The 14,899-nt window shown below is 36.3% G+C and overlaps 1 protein-coding gene across 1 annotated transcript in view; it reads left to right on the plus strand.

The window, feature by feature from the left end:
• Window positions 1-14,899, plus strand: part of RUFY1 (RUN and FYVE domain containing 1) — a 33,031-nt gene that overhangs the window by 12,420 nt on the left and 5,712 nt on the right. The window contains exons 2-12 of the mRNA XM_065409079.1: window positions 950-1,123; window positions 1,507-1,624; window positions 2,340-2,441; window positions 3,638-3,761; window positions 4,931-4,992; window positions 6,523-6,588; window positions 9,481-9,550; window positions 10,700-10,801; window positions 11,288-11,404; window positions 12,174-12,341; window positions 14,083-14,180. Of these exons, the coding sequence (XP_065265151.1) occupies window positions 950-1,123; window positions 1,507-1,624; window positions 2,340-2,441; window positions 3,638-3,761; window positions 4,931-4,992; window positions 6,523-6,588; window positions 9,481-9,550; window positions 10,700-10,801; window positions 11,288-11,404; window positions 12,174-12,341; window positions 14,083-14,180 (1,201 nt within the window). The remainder of the gene's footprint in view (window positions 1-949; window positions 1,124-1,506; window positions 1,625-2,339; window positions 2,442-3,637; window positions 3,762-4,930; window positions 4,993-6,522; window positions 6,589-9,480; window positions 9,551-10,699; window positions 10,802-11,287; window positions 11,405-12,173; window positions 12,342-14,082; window positions 14,181-14,899) is intronic.

Genomic DNA, 14,899 nt, shown 5'->3' on the forward strand with positions numbered 1-14,899 from the left:
CTGTGAGGGGGTGGAGAAGATCTGTGTGTTGGAGCATATGGAGTGGGAATTCTGTGTGGGGTGCTGGGCGGTTGTGGGCAGGGGGGCGCTGGGCAGGGCACTGAGCATTTGTGGCAGGGTCTAGGGGGGCACTGGGCATAGCGTGACCGGGAAGGCTCTGGCTGTAGGAAGACAGGGGGGTGTTGGGTGGGTGGGGGGCTGTGTGGCATGGCATGGGCCCGCCCCCGAGGGGAACGGGCACGCTGGCAGCACAGGGCCAGGCAGGCCACTGTATGTCTGGCAACTACCAGTTTGTTAATAGTGCCCTTGCACTGGGCTGGGCAGAGCAGGGCCACTCCTGCCATGCCTCACCCAATTGCCCCTGGCTGGCCCCTTGCTCTGGGGACTGACGTCCCGATGCCATGCTCCATTGCTTCCATGGGGGCCTACAACAGGTTAATCCAGCCCTGCTTAGAGCCTTGGGAATCAAAGAACAGTCTAGAGTACCATGGAGTCAGCCTGAATCTAGAGACAGTGACAGAAGCACCCTTCAGTCTGGTTGTTATCCATATACCTCATAACTGTACTTCATTACAAAGTGTTTCTTGTTAGAGCCAAATTTTGGCTACATCTCAGTGTCATACTATTACTTCATTTTTTATTGTAAATTTGAATCTGATATGTTGATTCTTGAATCTGAAATCACATAATACTCACACGTGGCACCTAAATGAACCTCTGGTTGGTCAGTCAGTCAGTATTCTTCCTATGAATAGATTTTCTTTCTTCTGTGCCTTATGTTTTATGTCTAACATATTTAAAAATACAGTGTCACACATTCAGGCCTTGGGAGGCTAAGAGTTGAAAACTATACCTGGGCACTATCTTTCTCAATGTTATCTTAAGGACAAACAAGCCTGTATGCTTTCATTGGGGTGTTTTTGTTTTTTTTCCCCCTAAAACTTTTTAGCTGTTAAATGCCACACAATGGAAGAGCGTTCAAACTTGATGAATATGATGAAGCTCAGTATCAAAGTCTTGATCCAGTCAGCCATGAGCCTGGGTAGGACTCTGGATTCCGACTTCCCTCCTTTGCAACAGTTCTTTGTGGTGATGGAGCACTGTCTAAAGCATGGGCTAAAAGGTGAGCACCATAGTTCGTTCTTAAATGAGTTTGGCTGAAATCATAGGAATGTTGAGAGGCTGTGGAAATCCATTCAGATTTGCCTTAATGTGGTTTCAGATCATATTACAATGTAAAATGTTAATATTTTATCAGCAAAATTCTGTGGAGAAATATTGGGATACAGCGAAGATCAACTACATTATCTGTTTACATTGTGATATGCTCTGTATCAGGTCTCTGTCATCTCCTGACTGAGGAATGAACTCAGTGTACGTACTGAGGGCTTGTAAGATGGAGTACATTTTAAGGGTCTCTTTTTATACTATTTGTGATTGTGGAGTTGAAGGAGGATGTTTGTCATTTTCCTGCTTATTAACACCTCTGTATTTCTTCCCTCTTAGCCAAGAAGAGTTTTATTGGACAGAATAAGTCATTTTTTGGTCCTTTGGAGCTGGTGGAGAAACTTTGTCCAGAAGCATCAGATATAGCAACTAGTGTTAAAAATCTGCCAGAGCTGAAGTGAGTTGAAGACTGGGGTAATATAATAACGTATCATCTCTTTCTCTCTCAGTTGGGGAGATCTCATTCTCTGAGCCAGAGAACATAGTGTATAAATGTAGCACAAAGTTCTACATGTCTTTCATGATACCAGTTTTCAACACTCAATCTTCAAAAGAACCTGTCAGGCTAAAAAAGTATATTAAAAATTCCTTACCTGTGCAAGAAATAACCTTTAAACTATTCAAAATGAGAGAATTTTAAAATAGTTTTTAATGTCATTTGTCTGCTTTCTTGCTTTGTTTTTGGATGATGTAAATAGACTAGTTTCATTTCCAAATTCTTGAGCACCAGCAGAATGCTGCAATGGTTAGGTTACAAACATTACAGAAGAATATTTGTATTTAAAATGTTTTTTTATTGGCATTAATAATGACAGAAATTTTTCTTTTAGTCTGATATAGTAAAAACTTGTGTTTGATTTGGGCCAAATTTGACCAGATGCTTCCCATTCACTTAAATACTTGATTTGTTTAATAATTTCTCTATAGATGTATAAACGTTTTTATTCTCACTTAATTTTCTTCATGGGTTTTTGTGCTCATTTAATAAAATACTACCTCCAACTTGGTATCATCTTTATTAATGCTGAATTACAGAAATACTTTAAAAATTGCTTTTAAAATCTTAATTTATTGCAATTTTGATAATGGTTTGCATCTGTATTGTATTCTAGAACCGCAGTAGGAAGAGGAAGAGCTTGGCTTTATCTTGCACTCATGCAAAAGAAACTGGCAGATTACTTGAAAGTACTATTAGACCACAAACCTCTATTAAGGTACCCATACACCCAATTTGTAGTATTTTGATGATATACTGTACCATTTATATATAGAAAAGAGAAACATCTGTGCATGTTGGTTTTGAGATAAATATCCTTTGTTCCTTTCATCTTTAAGTTTCTCAGGAAGTAAAAACAATGGATGAGGTTATAGTTTAATTTTTGAAAGTGTTGGACAGTGTTATCTGTATATAAATGAGCAGAAATTGCATGTAGTTTATTAATGAATTGAGCGGTTTTTTTCAACTTTGCTGGACCTATCAAGATTGAATTGAACTAAATAAAATATGCATATAAATTCATGGAATGAATAAATTATGTGAGCCAGTGACTTGAAATAGCAGGCAAGGTTGCCATTCAAAACTTGGGGAGAATGTAAAACTGTTCAATGCTTGTAAAAGGATGCCATTATAGTTCTTCAAAATCCTGTCTGGTGATCGGACAGAGAACACACAGTTCTGTGGAATTTCTTTCTACTTTCTAAAGTAGTTTGGAACCCATACAATGAGCTTTGAGATCATACAATGTAGTTGTTGCTCTAAAACCTTGGGATACTATTGGAAACGTTTGTTCAGCAAACCATATACAACATACAACATCCCCTAATATAATTTAGTCTAAATTGATGAAATTAGTTACTTGTTACCAGTGCTCTTTTAATCTCAGAGTACTACTGAAACAAAACATACAACATCTTATTCTAAATACAATGGACAGTTGAGAGTTGGAGAATCTTTATCAAGGACAATCTTTCTTTAAACAGAGATTGTATTTTCTGTTATCTTTGATTTAGATAAAAGGCTTGGTACCTCTCGAGCCCTTGAATGCTGTTCTGTGATTGTTATAATGTTCATACAAAATCTTACATTGCTACAAATGCTAGTGGTTGTGAATGTAAATTTAAATTTAAAAAAAAAATCTAGCAACAATGGCAGTGAATTTCACAAGTTGACTGTAGGCTTAGCAAACAAATATTTCCTATTGGGGTTCTGCATTTGTTGCCTTTCGGTTTCAAAGTCTATTCTTGTTCTTGTATTACAGTACGTGATAAGGAGAGGATCAGTATACATTCTACTCTTTTATCTAGAGCTACAATACCACTTTATATAATACTTTCATTAAATTGAACTTCTGCTATTGCTGGAGTTGAAATCATGACGTGTGAGAATTTCCTCTAAATTATCTCTCTTTAGTGAATTTTATGAACCTGATGCATTGATGATGGAGGAGGAAGGAGCAGTGATTGTAGGTTTGCTGGTTGGACTGAATGTTCTTGATGCGAACCTTTGCTTGAAAGGAGAAGATTTGGATTCCCAGGTGAAAACTAGGTTTTAAAATAGAAAGCTAATCTAATCTCAAAAGGCTCCAACTCAGCAAAGCACTTCAGCATGTGCTTAAGTCTCATTACACTTAAGCACATGCATAAGTACTTGGCTTAATTGGGGCTGTAATTTGCAAACCTGGTCCGCTTCGTGGGTTAATGCTGTCTGAAGCATTGTCTCACAAGCAGACATTTGAAGACTTTTTATGAGAAATGGAGCCCACAGACAATAAATGAAAGCTAATTGTTTAAATATATGCTTTTGTGAAAAGTAGTCTGGCATTTTTAATAACAGCACTGTACCTACTGTCCCTGTGTTGCCTTTAAAGAAGTTCCAGTAGTTTGATTTGTTTTATTTATAGCCAGCAAATTAATCCAATTTGATATTTAGTTTTTAAAAAAATTACTCTCCGCTTGAGTTCATATCTTGCTTTCAGGCCAAAGGGAAGTTTGTTATAGTTTAATATGACCTTCTGTAAATCCAGCTGAATGCTAATTATAGTATAGGTTGGTGATGCAATAAAAATTAAAAACTCTGATAAAACTTCATCTGACCAAGGGCTACTGATAAATACAAGACCTATATGGAATTATTACAGAGAAATCAAGAATTAAGTTCATTGGAAATAAATTCTGTTACAGAGCACAATACTGAAATTCACAAAACACATAGCATACACTAGAAAACTTACCTCTTATTGAAGATGGTACCAAATGTATACTGAAAATTATTTAAGTGCTAAAATCTTTTTCAGCACAATTTCAGAAAGTGTGATTAAGACTTGCTGACTGCCATATATCAGTTTGTCATACTTTCTGAATCACTACTGGAAACTGTTGCCCTGTCTATGCAGCACTTAAATACTTTTTCAGTACCTATTCAAGGGAATCATTGCTGAAAGTAATTGTCAGCAATATTCAATTTCCTAGTGTAGACAAGGATAGATTAATTATATCCAATGGATTTTGTTCAGTTTTCATTTTGATCTTTTTTTAAATAAAAAGGCAAACTTCTTTTGCTTCAGAGGATAAGAATTGTATTTCTAAACTTAAACGTTAAATGGGTAAAAAGTAAATGAAACTTAGATAATGGTAGCAACTACTGCTTGAAAGACTTTAACTTTCATTGTAACAATGTGTCACTTTTAAAAATTGTTTTTATCAGGTTGGAGTGATTGATTTTTCCTTGTACCTTAAGGATATACAGAACAGTGATGATAGCAAACAGTATGTATGATGATGAACTATCTTAATTACTCTTTCTATAGAAAACTCAGAATATTAAACTGTTAAATGTTAGTACTCCCTCGGAGTGCATCAGTGTTGGAGACATCTCTAACTGGATCAGAGTTCATGTCCTGAGCTTGGGCCCCCATAGTCTTTAAACTAGCATGATCTGAGTTTGCAGGGGTTCCGTGCATTAAATTCCTTAAAAAGGAACATCAGATTGCATTGGTGACTCTTTTCATGGAGTGGATATATACGGTGTGGCTTTCCCTGGTCTGGGTTGGTGGGTGAAGGGCATACAAAGGAAACTGTCTACTACTTTCTGTTTACAGTGTTACTGTAGCCATGTTGGTCCCAGGTTATGAAAGAAATAGTAGAAATAGGTTGGGGAAATAGTATTTTATTGGACCAACTTTTTTTTGGTGAAGAAGACAAGCTTTTGAGCTCCACAGACCTGAAGAAGAATTCTGTGGAGCTTTAAAGCTTGTTTCTTTCACCAGTAGAAGTTGGTCCAATAAAAGATACTTCTTTCTGAACATTTTTACCACTTAATTTGTGGTAAAGCAGCACCATAACTATTGTAATTAAAATATTGGTGGAAAAAATATCTTTTTACGTTTGTAGGTTGTTTACTTCGCCTTACATTGTCATTTCCCCCTGCTCTGCATGGGTCTTTTCACACAGGTGAACAGAGGAGACACATTTACAAAAAGAGAAAAAAGTCAATGTAAAACCATAAAAACGGTCTAAGTGGACTCGGGGCAGGTGCTGCCTCTGTAGCCACTTTATTGAAACTGACTAGATTTTAAGTTGACAGTGTCATTTAACAGCTGCTATGACTTTGTATCTTTAGAATTAGTCCTTCATTTGTTTTCCCTTTTGCCCCTTAGAAATATCAAATGCAGTTGGTTGCTATGCCCAAAATATTAACTATTTTTACTTCCCTTAATATTTCCTAAGATTAAACTGAAGTTTACCTTCTTGTCCCTTACAGTTTTAATTATAACGGCATCATCTATTACACACTTAGATACCCTACCCCTTTGCTTACTTTTCTGACTTTGCTCCAGTATGTCAGGTTAGCTGAAATCTCTCATTGTCACAGGGGACCCTTTTAGCATCGGCATCTCTAAGTTTGCCCTATAGAGCATCCTCACTTGGTCTGTATGTGTGTTTGGTAACCAACTTCTATCCTTTTTTTTTAAATTTCTGGTGGCATTCTATTGTTTCTATGTCCTTGTGGGGGGGTTATTCTTTTTTTATTTCACTTCTTCCTTTATCCTTGCTCATGTTTTTTTGGCTTATAGTGCTGCTACTTTGCCTCTTCAAACTTCTGTCTTTCATCAGTAGTATGACATTGTTTATTTTAAGTGCACTGACAACGTAATTTTAAAGTCTTGTACGGAGGTTGTCAACTTGACACTTCTCTTATTCAACAATGTGGGAAGGGCATGGTGATCCCATGTCTAGTACAGATTAACACTTCAAAATTAATACACCCTTTTACATTTCTTAATGTTTAAAAATTAGAGATGCAGGGATTACTGCTGTGCTTGACCAGAAGCATTATGTGGAAGAACTTAACCGTCATCTAAGGTAAGATTTGTCTGTTTGAATGCGCAAACATTCATTCTGTTTTTATTTTTCCTGTGACTTTTCTCTGTGCCCTGCCTGTAACTTTTTGTAGAATTTGCTCACAAATTCATACATTAAATGATGATTCTTTTCACAATATGTGGATTTCCAAAGGAAACTAATTTCTCATCAGTTACATAATCTTTTTTCCCCCCTCCCCTCTTCTGCTTTGGATACTTAAACATCAGAGCAAGTCTCTTTCAGTTTTGTAGTTAACACTCCTCAGTCTCAAAATAAAAGCAATAGAAATTGGCCTAGAAGGCTTGAGAGAATCTTTCCTGGGAAAATAACTTTGTGTAGTATAAGTTGAAGTCTGTCTGTTAAACAAAATATTTTGCCTGTAAGGAGGTGGTACTATTGGCTTATAAAAGCAGTGAACATAATTCACAACTCCATATGGTGAGTTTACTAATTCTTAAAGTTGATACAATTTCCTGCAAATAGTAATAATGTTTTAATAAAAATCAGCGTTTTATTGCAGAATGCCTTTGCCTTCTTTAGCTTCCAATTCTGAGATCGTGCTAGTGTTTTAGATCATATCTTAACTCTTCTTCTAAGGAGGATGAAAAGGTAACATTCAAAATATGAATGCACACTTAATTCAGAAATATAGTCCTCTTCGATTTTAGGAAGTTTCAAGTTACTGATGTGTAATTTTAAGAAAAGGAACCTTATTCAGTTTGGTCACTTATACAAAAAAACTAAGTATTGCCTAAAATTTTGTGTTCAGAAAATATAACAACTGTAAAAGTGTGGATTCAAAATTATCATATTCTATTTCTAAATATATCATAGCACTCATTATAATCTTAGCAGTAATTTTAAATTAAAATGCATAGAGGAAGCATCCAAGACAGGATTTGTATAACAAATGCAACTTTGGTGGAAAGTCCTAGAGAAGTACTAATCATTATGCTGTCAACACTACTCCTAAAAATTGAACTTCATTTTGTATCCAGTGTGTGAGTCCTTGGATGACCAGATGTGTTTTTAAAACATTAACTAGAAAAAGAGGTTGGTGTGCTTATATTTTTTTCTTTTTTCAGGCACATTTGCTTACCCTATTGTTAAAAATCTATAACCTGCAATTTGTTCAATGTCCACATATGTATGTTTTTATTTATAACTTTATTAGAATGTTTAATACATTTTTTTTTCTTCTTTTAACCTTGACTAAACACTAAAGGAATCTTTCAATAGTTTATTTTGTAACTGTGCCTCTTGCTTCAAATGTGTTTGTTTTTGTTTTTTTAGCATGACTAGCTTACAGTTGTTTAAACAAAACTTAAATTATCTGATCCAACCACACCTACATCAGTACTTAGTCATTAATCTGCACCCTGCGTTGTTTATGAACAACTTCAGTGAATAAGCAAAATAAACACTGATGTCAGTCATTCCTAAAATGGAATTAATCTAAATAATGTTGCAGAATATATTCAAGTCTCTTACCCAGTGTGTTGGCTCTTTCCTGAAAGACTTCACATAAACAGACCACACCAGACTTAAAGATCTTATTCCAATCTAAAATGGCAACTGACTTTCTTTTGCAAAAGAAATGTAATATTACTGTTGATGATGTTAGAAATAAATTGTACGATAAGTGAGAATACTTGTAGGAATGTGAACTATCCTCCATGGCTAGGCTGGAGAGGCAATCCAGTTGTTTCTCTGCATTTTAACTATGGCACTTTTCAGCTCTTCAAAATCAGCTGAGAAGCATTAAACTTTTGTGACTAAACCAAGGATTACAAACTAACCTTGGGATTCTGTCAGCGGTTGAACTCTGACAAATAGTTCTGTTATCAGACTTATTTTCAGGCAGGGCAATAGTCCTTGATCCGGGAAGTCTATGGGAGAAAGCTGAACGGTACTACTCATGCTTTTAAAGCTAGTCTGCTTTTGAGTGCTGTGCTGAATTGTCTCCACAGAGGATAGCCCTAAATTCTTTTTCTGGGTACATAACTTCTACCACTGGGGTGATGAACATAACTGGTTCCCACTGGAGATCTCTAACATAATTAAAAGTTAATTATTTGTTTTCTGTTGCAACTTGAAGTAATCGCTCTTTAGATAATGAGATTACCCTTATATCAATATTGGTCTAGTCAGAGTGTGTACTTTTTCTTCTTGGTATTCCATTATCTACTGATGACTATGGATAAATTTGTGACTGTAGCCTCAGTTACTAAGTTACATAGTACTAGTTTTATTTAGCTCTTTAACGGTGTTGATCTTGTATTACCAGATAATTTGGATTTTTGACACAATATTGTATGTGGTACCATTTTTATGGGCTCTGAACTGGAAAAGTACCAAAGCAAATAAAACAATGTACTAATGTAAGGCATAAGAGGTCTTAAATATTTAAAATAGCAGAAAAGGCACTTGGAAAATAACTTAGGTTTTGTAGGCTTTTATGATTCTTTACAAACTCAAACCCAATCCTGGGCCATGTTCTGGCACCTTTTCACAGCTCTAGATACATAAAGGAGCTGGAACCCAGGTAGATCTGTAGCAGAGCATTCCAGGCCACCATAACTCAGAGCACACAGCTCAGAGGGGGGCCTCAGAAATGAAGACAGTATGCTAATTGTAGGAGACTACCTACTTGCAAAGACATACATTTGGAAAAATCAATAAAGATGATACATTTTCTCCTTTCGCTCCCCCGCACCTTGCGAAAGAAGCAGTTGGCTCACCTAGGGGCTCTATACCAGCTCGAATTTTTGCCTTTTCATCTGCTAGTTGCTGTTTATGGGAGACTGTTACAAAAATATAATTGTGAGGATTAATAAAAGCTGAACATGTCATTCTTTTTATTTAAAGCCAAATGTAAATCTTTTGCCACAGTTGCACAGTTGGTGATCTCCAGAGCAAGATAGACTGTTTAGAAAAGACCAATTCAAAACTCCAGGAAGAGGTTTGTGGCTAATTTTACCTTTTTAAAATACAAATGTGTTATACAGTCAACTGAGAAAGTTTAATTGTTACATCCCTAAAAAGGAAAGGGGAGTTTTGCTATTTATTTCAGTTGGGCCAGGATTTCACCCCAAATCTGGAGTGAGTTTCATGCTTGTGAAATGTGGGGACTAATAGGACTGGCTTGAGTCAGAACACTGTGAAAGCTTTCCCACATACAATACCATGGTGATAAATGTGGTATAAAGAAAACCTAGAAAGTTTTGGTTGTTAGAAGTGATGTTGGCAGAAGACTCCCTGTTATACCAGTGCTTTCAAGATGTCTGCAGACTCTGATCTGTCTGATCAAGTGTTTTTATAAAGTGTTTTTTCTAAATAAAACAAATCCAAACTTGCCCAGTAATGAGGAGGCATTAAATACCTCATTCCACTTCCTCCTTAAAATGTTTGCCTCCTTAAATTATGTCAACAGGACGTACATCTATCCCCAGCACATGCTCTCATTTCCCATCTAAAAGAGAGAGGAAAGACTAAATCAAAAAATGGAACAGTGAATAGGAAAAAAGTTGTAAGGAGTCACATTTCAGCTTCCCAGCAAAAAAAAAATTTGCAAATAAGACTAGGATGCCCATCCTACAACAGTACTGTACCTATACAGATTATTTTAAATTATCTGAGTGTGATTTTACACTTCTCATGGCATTCTGCAAAGTCCAGCCTCTACCCCTGCTGTAGATGTCACTCCGTGACAACACTGTCATCCGCTCAAAGCATGTTGGGTCTAACCTTCAGTGTGCCTCATTTCTGAGCATCCTAAAGACAATTATGTTGACAAAACACATGATAGTCCCAACCTTGCACATCCCAAAGCTATCTATGATAAAACAATGCAGCTCACATATGATCTATGCCAGAATTCAAACTGGTGTTTCAAGGTGGGAGGCAAATGTGTAACTCACCAAATTAAATAGCCCCATAATGAATAGTTTAAAGATTAGCAGTGACTACTTTTTACTTAGCTGTATTATGAAACATACGGTACTAAGATTTATTTCTAACAATATTCTAAGTGGTATGTTTAAATCTCATTCAGATGCTGCACACTTGTCTGTGTTTAATCACTATAGTCTTATTTTTTTTCTTTAACCAGCTTGCAGCAGCAACGGATCGTATCGGTTCACTTCAGGAAGAACAGCAACAGTTAAAACATCAAAATGAATTAATTCGTGAGCGGAGTGAAAAGAGTGTAGAGGTTAGACATCCAGTTCAAGAATATGGGAGATATTTAAGATAGGCTGTCCTCTGATCGATTAGCTTCAGTATTATAAAACAATTTTAATTTGAATGCTAACCTTGTTTGTTTATAGATATGGGTATTGAACATGTTCCTTCTGTTTAAAATTTGCTTCTCCTAGAATACACATTTAAAAAAAATAAAATTAGTACCATAATGTACAATATAATGAAGCCATGTCTGTTCAGATGTAGGCTGCAAATGTTTTTTTTTAAGAAGGGGGTGAAGTATCTTCAAAAGCATTGGACATTTAAAAACCTCAGTACTAATTTATTTTTGAGAATTCATTTTAATATTGACCATCTGATTAGATGTAAGATCAATTCTGTGCAATCACAGGAAGTAATTTTATATTAAAAGAATGAATAGAAATATATTATTTTATGTCCCATAACCAAATTGCAAGCAAACTTCAAAAACAACTTTTCCTAATGTTTCATGTAGGTAACAATACAGGATACAAAAATAGAACTGGATACCTATAAACAGTCACGCCAAGGTCTGGATGAAATGTACAGTGATGTCTGGAAGCAGTTGAAAGAGGAAAAAAAAATTAGGATGGTGAGGATACTACATGGCAGAGGGTGAAATGAAAGATTGTTTTTTTGTCTTTATTTTTAGTGCTATAACATAAGCATGTAATACGAAAATGCTGTGGATTGCTTGAATCCAGGCTCCTTGCTGCACAGTGGATTTTCAAGCATCTTTCTCAAAATAGCTTAAACAGATGGACAGCAACAGTCCATAAAGAAAATAAAACGTAGAGCTCATGGAAAGTTAAGAATGAAGTCCTCCTCTTGTTTGCTATACTGTTGCAATGAATACTATATTTTTAACTTTTTTTTTTAAATTGTCAACGCAAAAAAGCGACTGTCTCTTTCTTTGCTATCATGCATTGTTGTGACTTATAACAGTCACCTCTCAGGTGGAGCATTCTCTCAGCAGTTATGGACTGGCTGGATTAAGAGCCCTTCGCTTCATTTCAGACTTTCAGCTCCTGTAGCCAGTCCCTACCTGAAAAGAAATTCCCAGAATGGAGAAGACTGACTTAAACCTTCAGTTCTACCGTCTAGAGCAGGACTGCAAATAAAATAAAGTAGCAGAATGCTGAGAGTTAGAATATACTGTGTGCTGCTTTCCCTCTTACCCATTCTTACTAACTTACTCATATTGTGTCGTTTGGGCTGTTTGTCTCATTACATATAAAATAACTCAACATTATTCCTTGGACATAATACACAGACAAGTTTTATGTAGGTTTAGCATGTTAGAAATTTCTTACACATAATGTCTGTCCTATATAGCAATAACTAGGAAATCTCCTTCTAAGGAACTAGAAAAAGAGTTGGAGCTGCAGATTGGAATGAAAACAGAAATGGAAATTGCCATGAAACTTCTGGAAAAAGATACTCATGAAAAACAAGACACTTTGGTTGCTCTTCGCCAACAGTTGGAAGAAGTTAAAGCTATTAATTTGCAGATGTTTCACAAATCCCAGGTAAATATATCAAATTTGTAGATGGAGAGAAGTAAAAATGTCTTGCTATTTGGTAATCATACAGGTGTTCCTTGTTGCAAGTATACAATTATCTTTGTTGCAAACTCTCATGTATGTTGTATCAATATGTGTTGGATAGTCTTACTATTCAATAATCCTCTGAGAAGTCCTTCCCTAACACCTATCTTTAACCTTTCCTTCCACAGCTTTCTCTTACCAGATGTCATGCGTCTTTATTGTAGGTGGTGTAGACTTTGTTGTAAATTATTATATAAATTCCCTTTTGGAATACCATTTGGTACCCTCAAGGGAATGCACTAAAAATCAATTAGTTCTTGTTGTACAGGGGGAGAATAGGATCCAAGGAGTCTTAACTATTGGTCCTCTGTTCAAGCCAGTAGATTATTTAAAAGTTCAGTTCCTTGGAGCTATAAGATCAAACTGGTGATGGAAGTTAGTTGCATTCTGCAGGGTGGAAAAATAGAATCCCCTAGGTTCTGTTCCCTACTCTCTCACTAACTTCCTATGTGACATTAGGTAAGTCATTTACTTCCTGTTTCCTCAAAATGGATATAATACTGATCTACCTCAGAAGTATTATGAAGATTCCTTGATGTCTGTAAAGCAATTGAAAATATTAAGATGAAAGGTGCTATAGAAGTGTAAGTTAGCCAACAAAAACTTGCAGGTACAAATGAACATTTGCGCACACAATCTAATAACAGTAAGCTTTATTTCCACTAATGAGGTACTTTTTAGTTTGTTCATCTGTTCATTTCATTTTTAATTGTACCTAGATTTTCACCACCCTGTCTCTCTTCATATACTCCTACTTCCAATGCTACGTATGCATCTTCCTGTTTTGGTCTGACATTTGCCCTGTCTCAGCTTCTACATATGCATCTTCACTTCCTCTTTCTTTAAGCACCGTCACTGATCTCTTTAACTTAGCCTCCATGTTCATCCAACCCGATCACTTCATTTCCTCTGAGTGTTTATTTCTAAAAAGAGAAGCTTTTGATTGTGCTGAATTTTTACTTATATGGAAGCAGGTGCTGGTCTTTTATCTTATTTTGAAATATCATGGTCCAATTAATAGCTCTTATGACTTTTCTCATCCTGCCCAAGTAGCCGTTTAAAAATTGTGTGGTGCTTGCGTTTTTTCACTTCTCCCTTAACACAGATTTGAGAGATGGTGTGTGACTGTTGGCTCCCAAAGGAGAAACGGGGGTGTTCCTCTTTCACTTTTTAACTTCTTTAGTACTATTCCAGCTAGTGATATAACTAAAATCAAACACTGACTCAAGATCCTTGAATCACTCCTATCCTTTCATTAGCTCTTTTTTTTTAAGGTGTGCCAACAGTAGTTATATATCCCTTTAATTCTCCTTATCTCCTAACATATCCCTTTAACTACTGTCCTCTTCCTTTCCTCGCAACCTCTAATGTTCTCAATCCTCCATTATCCTCCTCTGCCTTCAGTTGCCTGATCTCAAGAACCCCTTCTATGCCAACTCCCTGACCTTTGCTCTCCCATTACTCCCTCTAGTACATCAAAAGAGAGAACACCATTTAATACATCTTGCCCTTTTCAGTTTTCTTCTTACTGCATCAAATTCTTCAAAATATCATTGATTTTCTTTCTCAAGCACTAAACTTTGGCTCTAAACCTTATTTTAGTTATACTTTGGAATATTAAAGAATAATTTGTGAAATTATCTGCTCAAATTTCTTCTTACAGAATTCAGAGAGCTCACTGCAACAGAAAAAAGAAACAATATCCTCTTTTGAAGGAAAAACAAATCAGATGATGTCTACTATGAAACAAATGGAAGAGAGGTGATATTTACAAACTCTTAAAAAGGCGATGCTGGAAAAAGAATATTGCATGAACTTCCAATATTCTTACATATTATAGAAGCCTCAGTAGTGCCTGCCTAGTTAAGACTTGGTCGAGCTTTTCAATTAAAACAGGACTAAGATCCCTCCATTTCACACTTCAAGTGGCTGAATTTAGTCTCCACATTTACCAGAGTTAATGTTCATGTGATCCTTTGAATTTTCTGTTCTGCCTATTTCATAAAATACTTGGTAACTCTTCTAGACAACACTATTAAAATCACCCTGTCTTGAAGTGTAGCCATCAATGTATTACTTTCTTTTGCCTTCAAATAGATGTACACACACCATGAACTCCAAACTTCAGGCACTTCCACATGATCACCATATACTGGAAATATAAATACCTGTATATAGAAATATAAAACTTAATCAGTTACTCTCCTTATTTGGCGTAACCATACATTAAGAGAAGCTGTGACAGGTCTGAAACTATCCACTGCATACATCTGTTCTCATAGGCTGCCTCCCTGGCCCAGCTTCACAGCCCTCCTCCATAGCTCCAGTCTTTGCAGCGATCCCCAGACAGTCTTTGACAGGGGCCACAACAGAGGCAGCACTGAATGAGACCATTCTGATGGACCTGAGGAGGGGGCAGGGAAACTAGATGATAGGGATAAGTGTGATGGGGGTTCCCTGTGGCTGCCCCAACACAGATC

Source organism: Emys orbicularis, chromosome 8 (assembly GCF_028017835.1).
Source record: "Emys orbicularis isolate rEmyOrb1 chromosome 8, rEmyOrb1.hap1, whole genome shotgun sequence".
Taxonomy (NCBI): Eukaryota; Metazoa; Chordata; order Testudines; family Emydidae; genus Emys; species Emys orbicularis.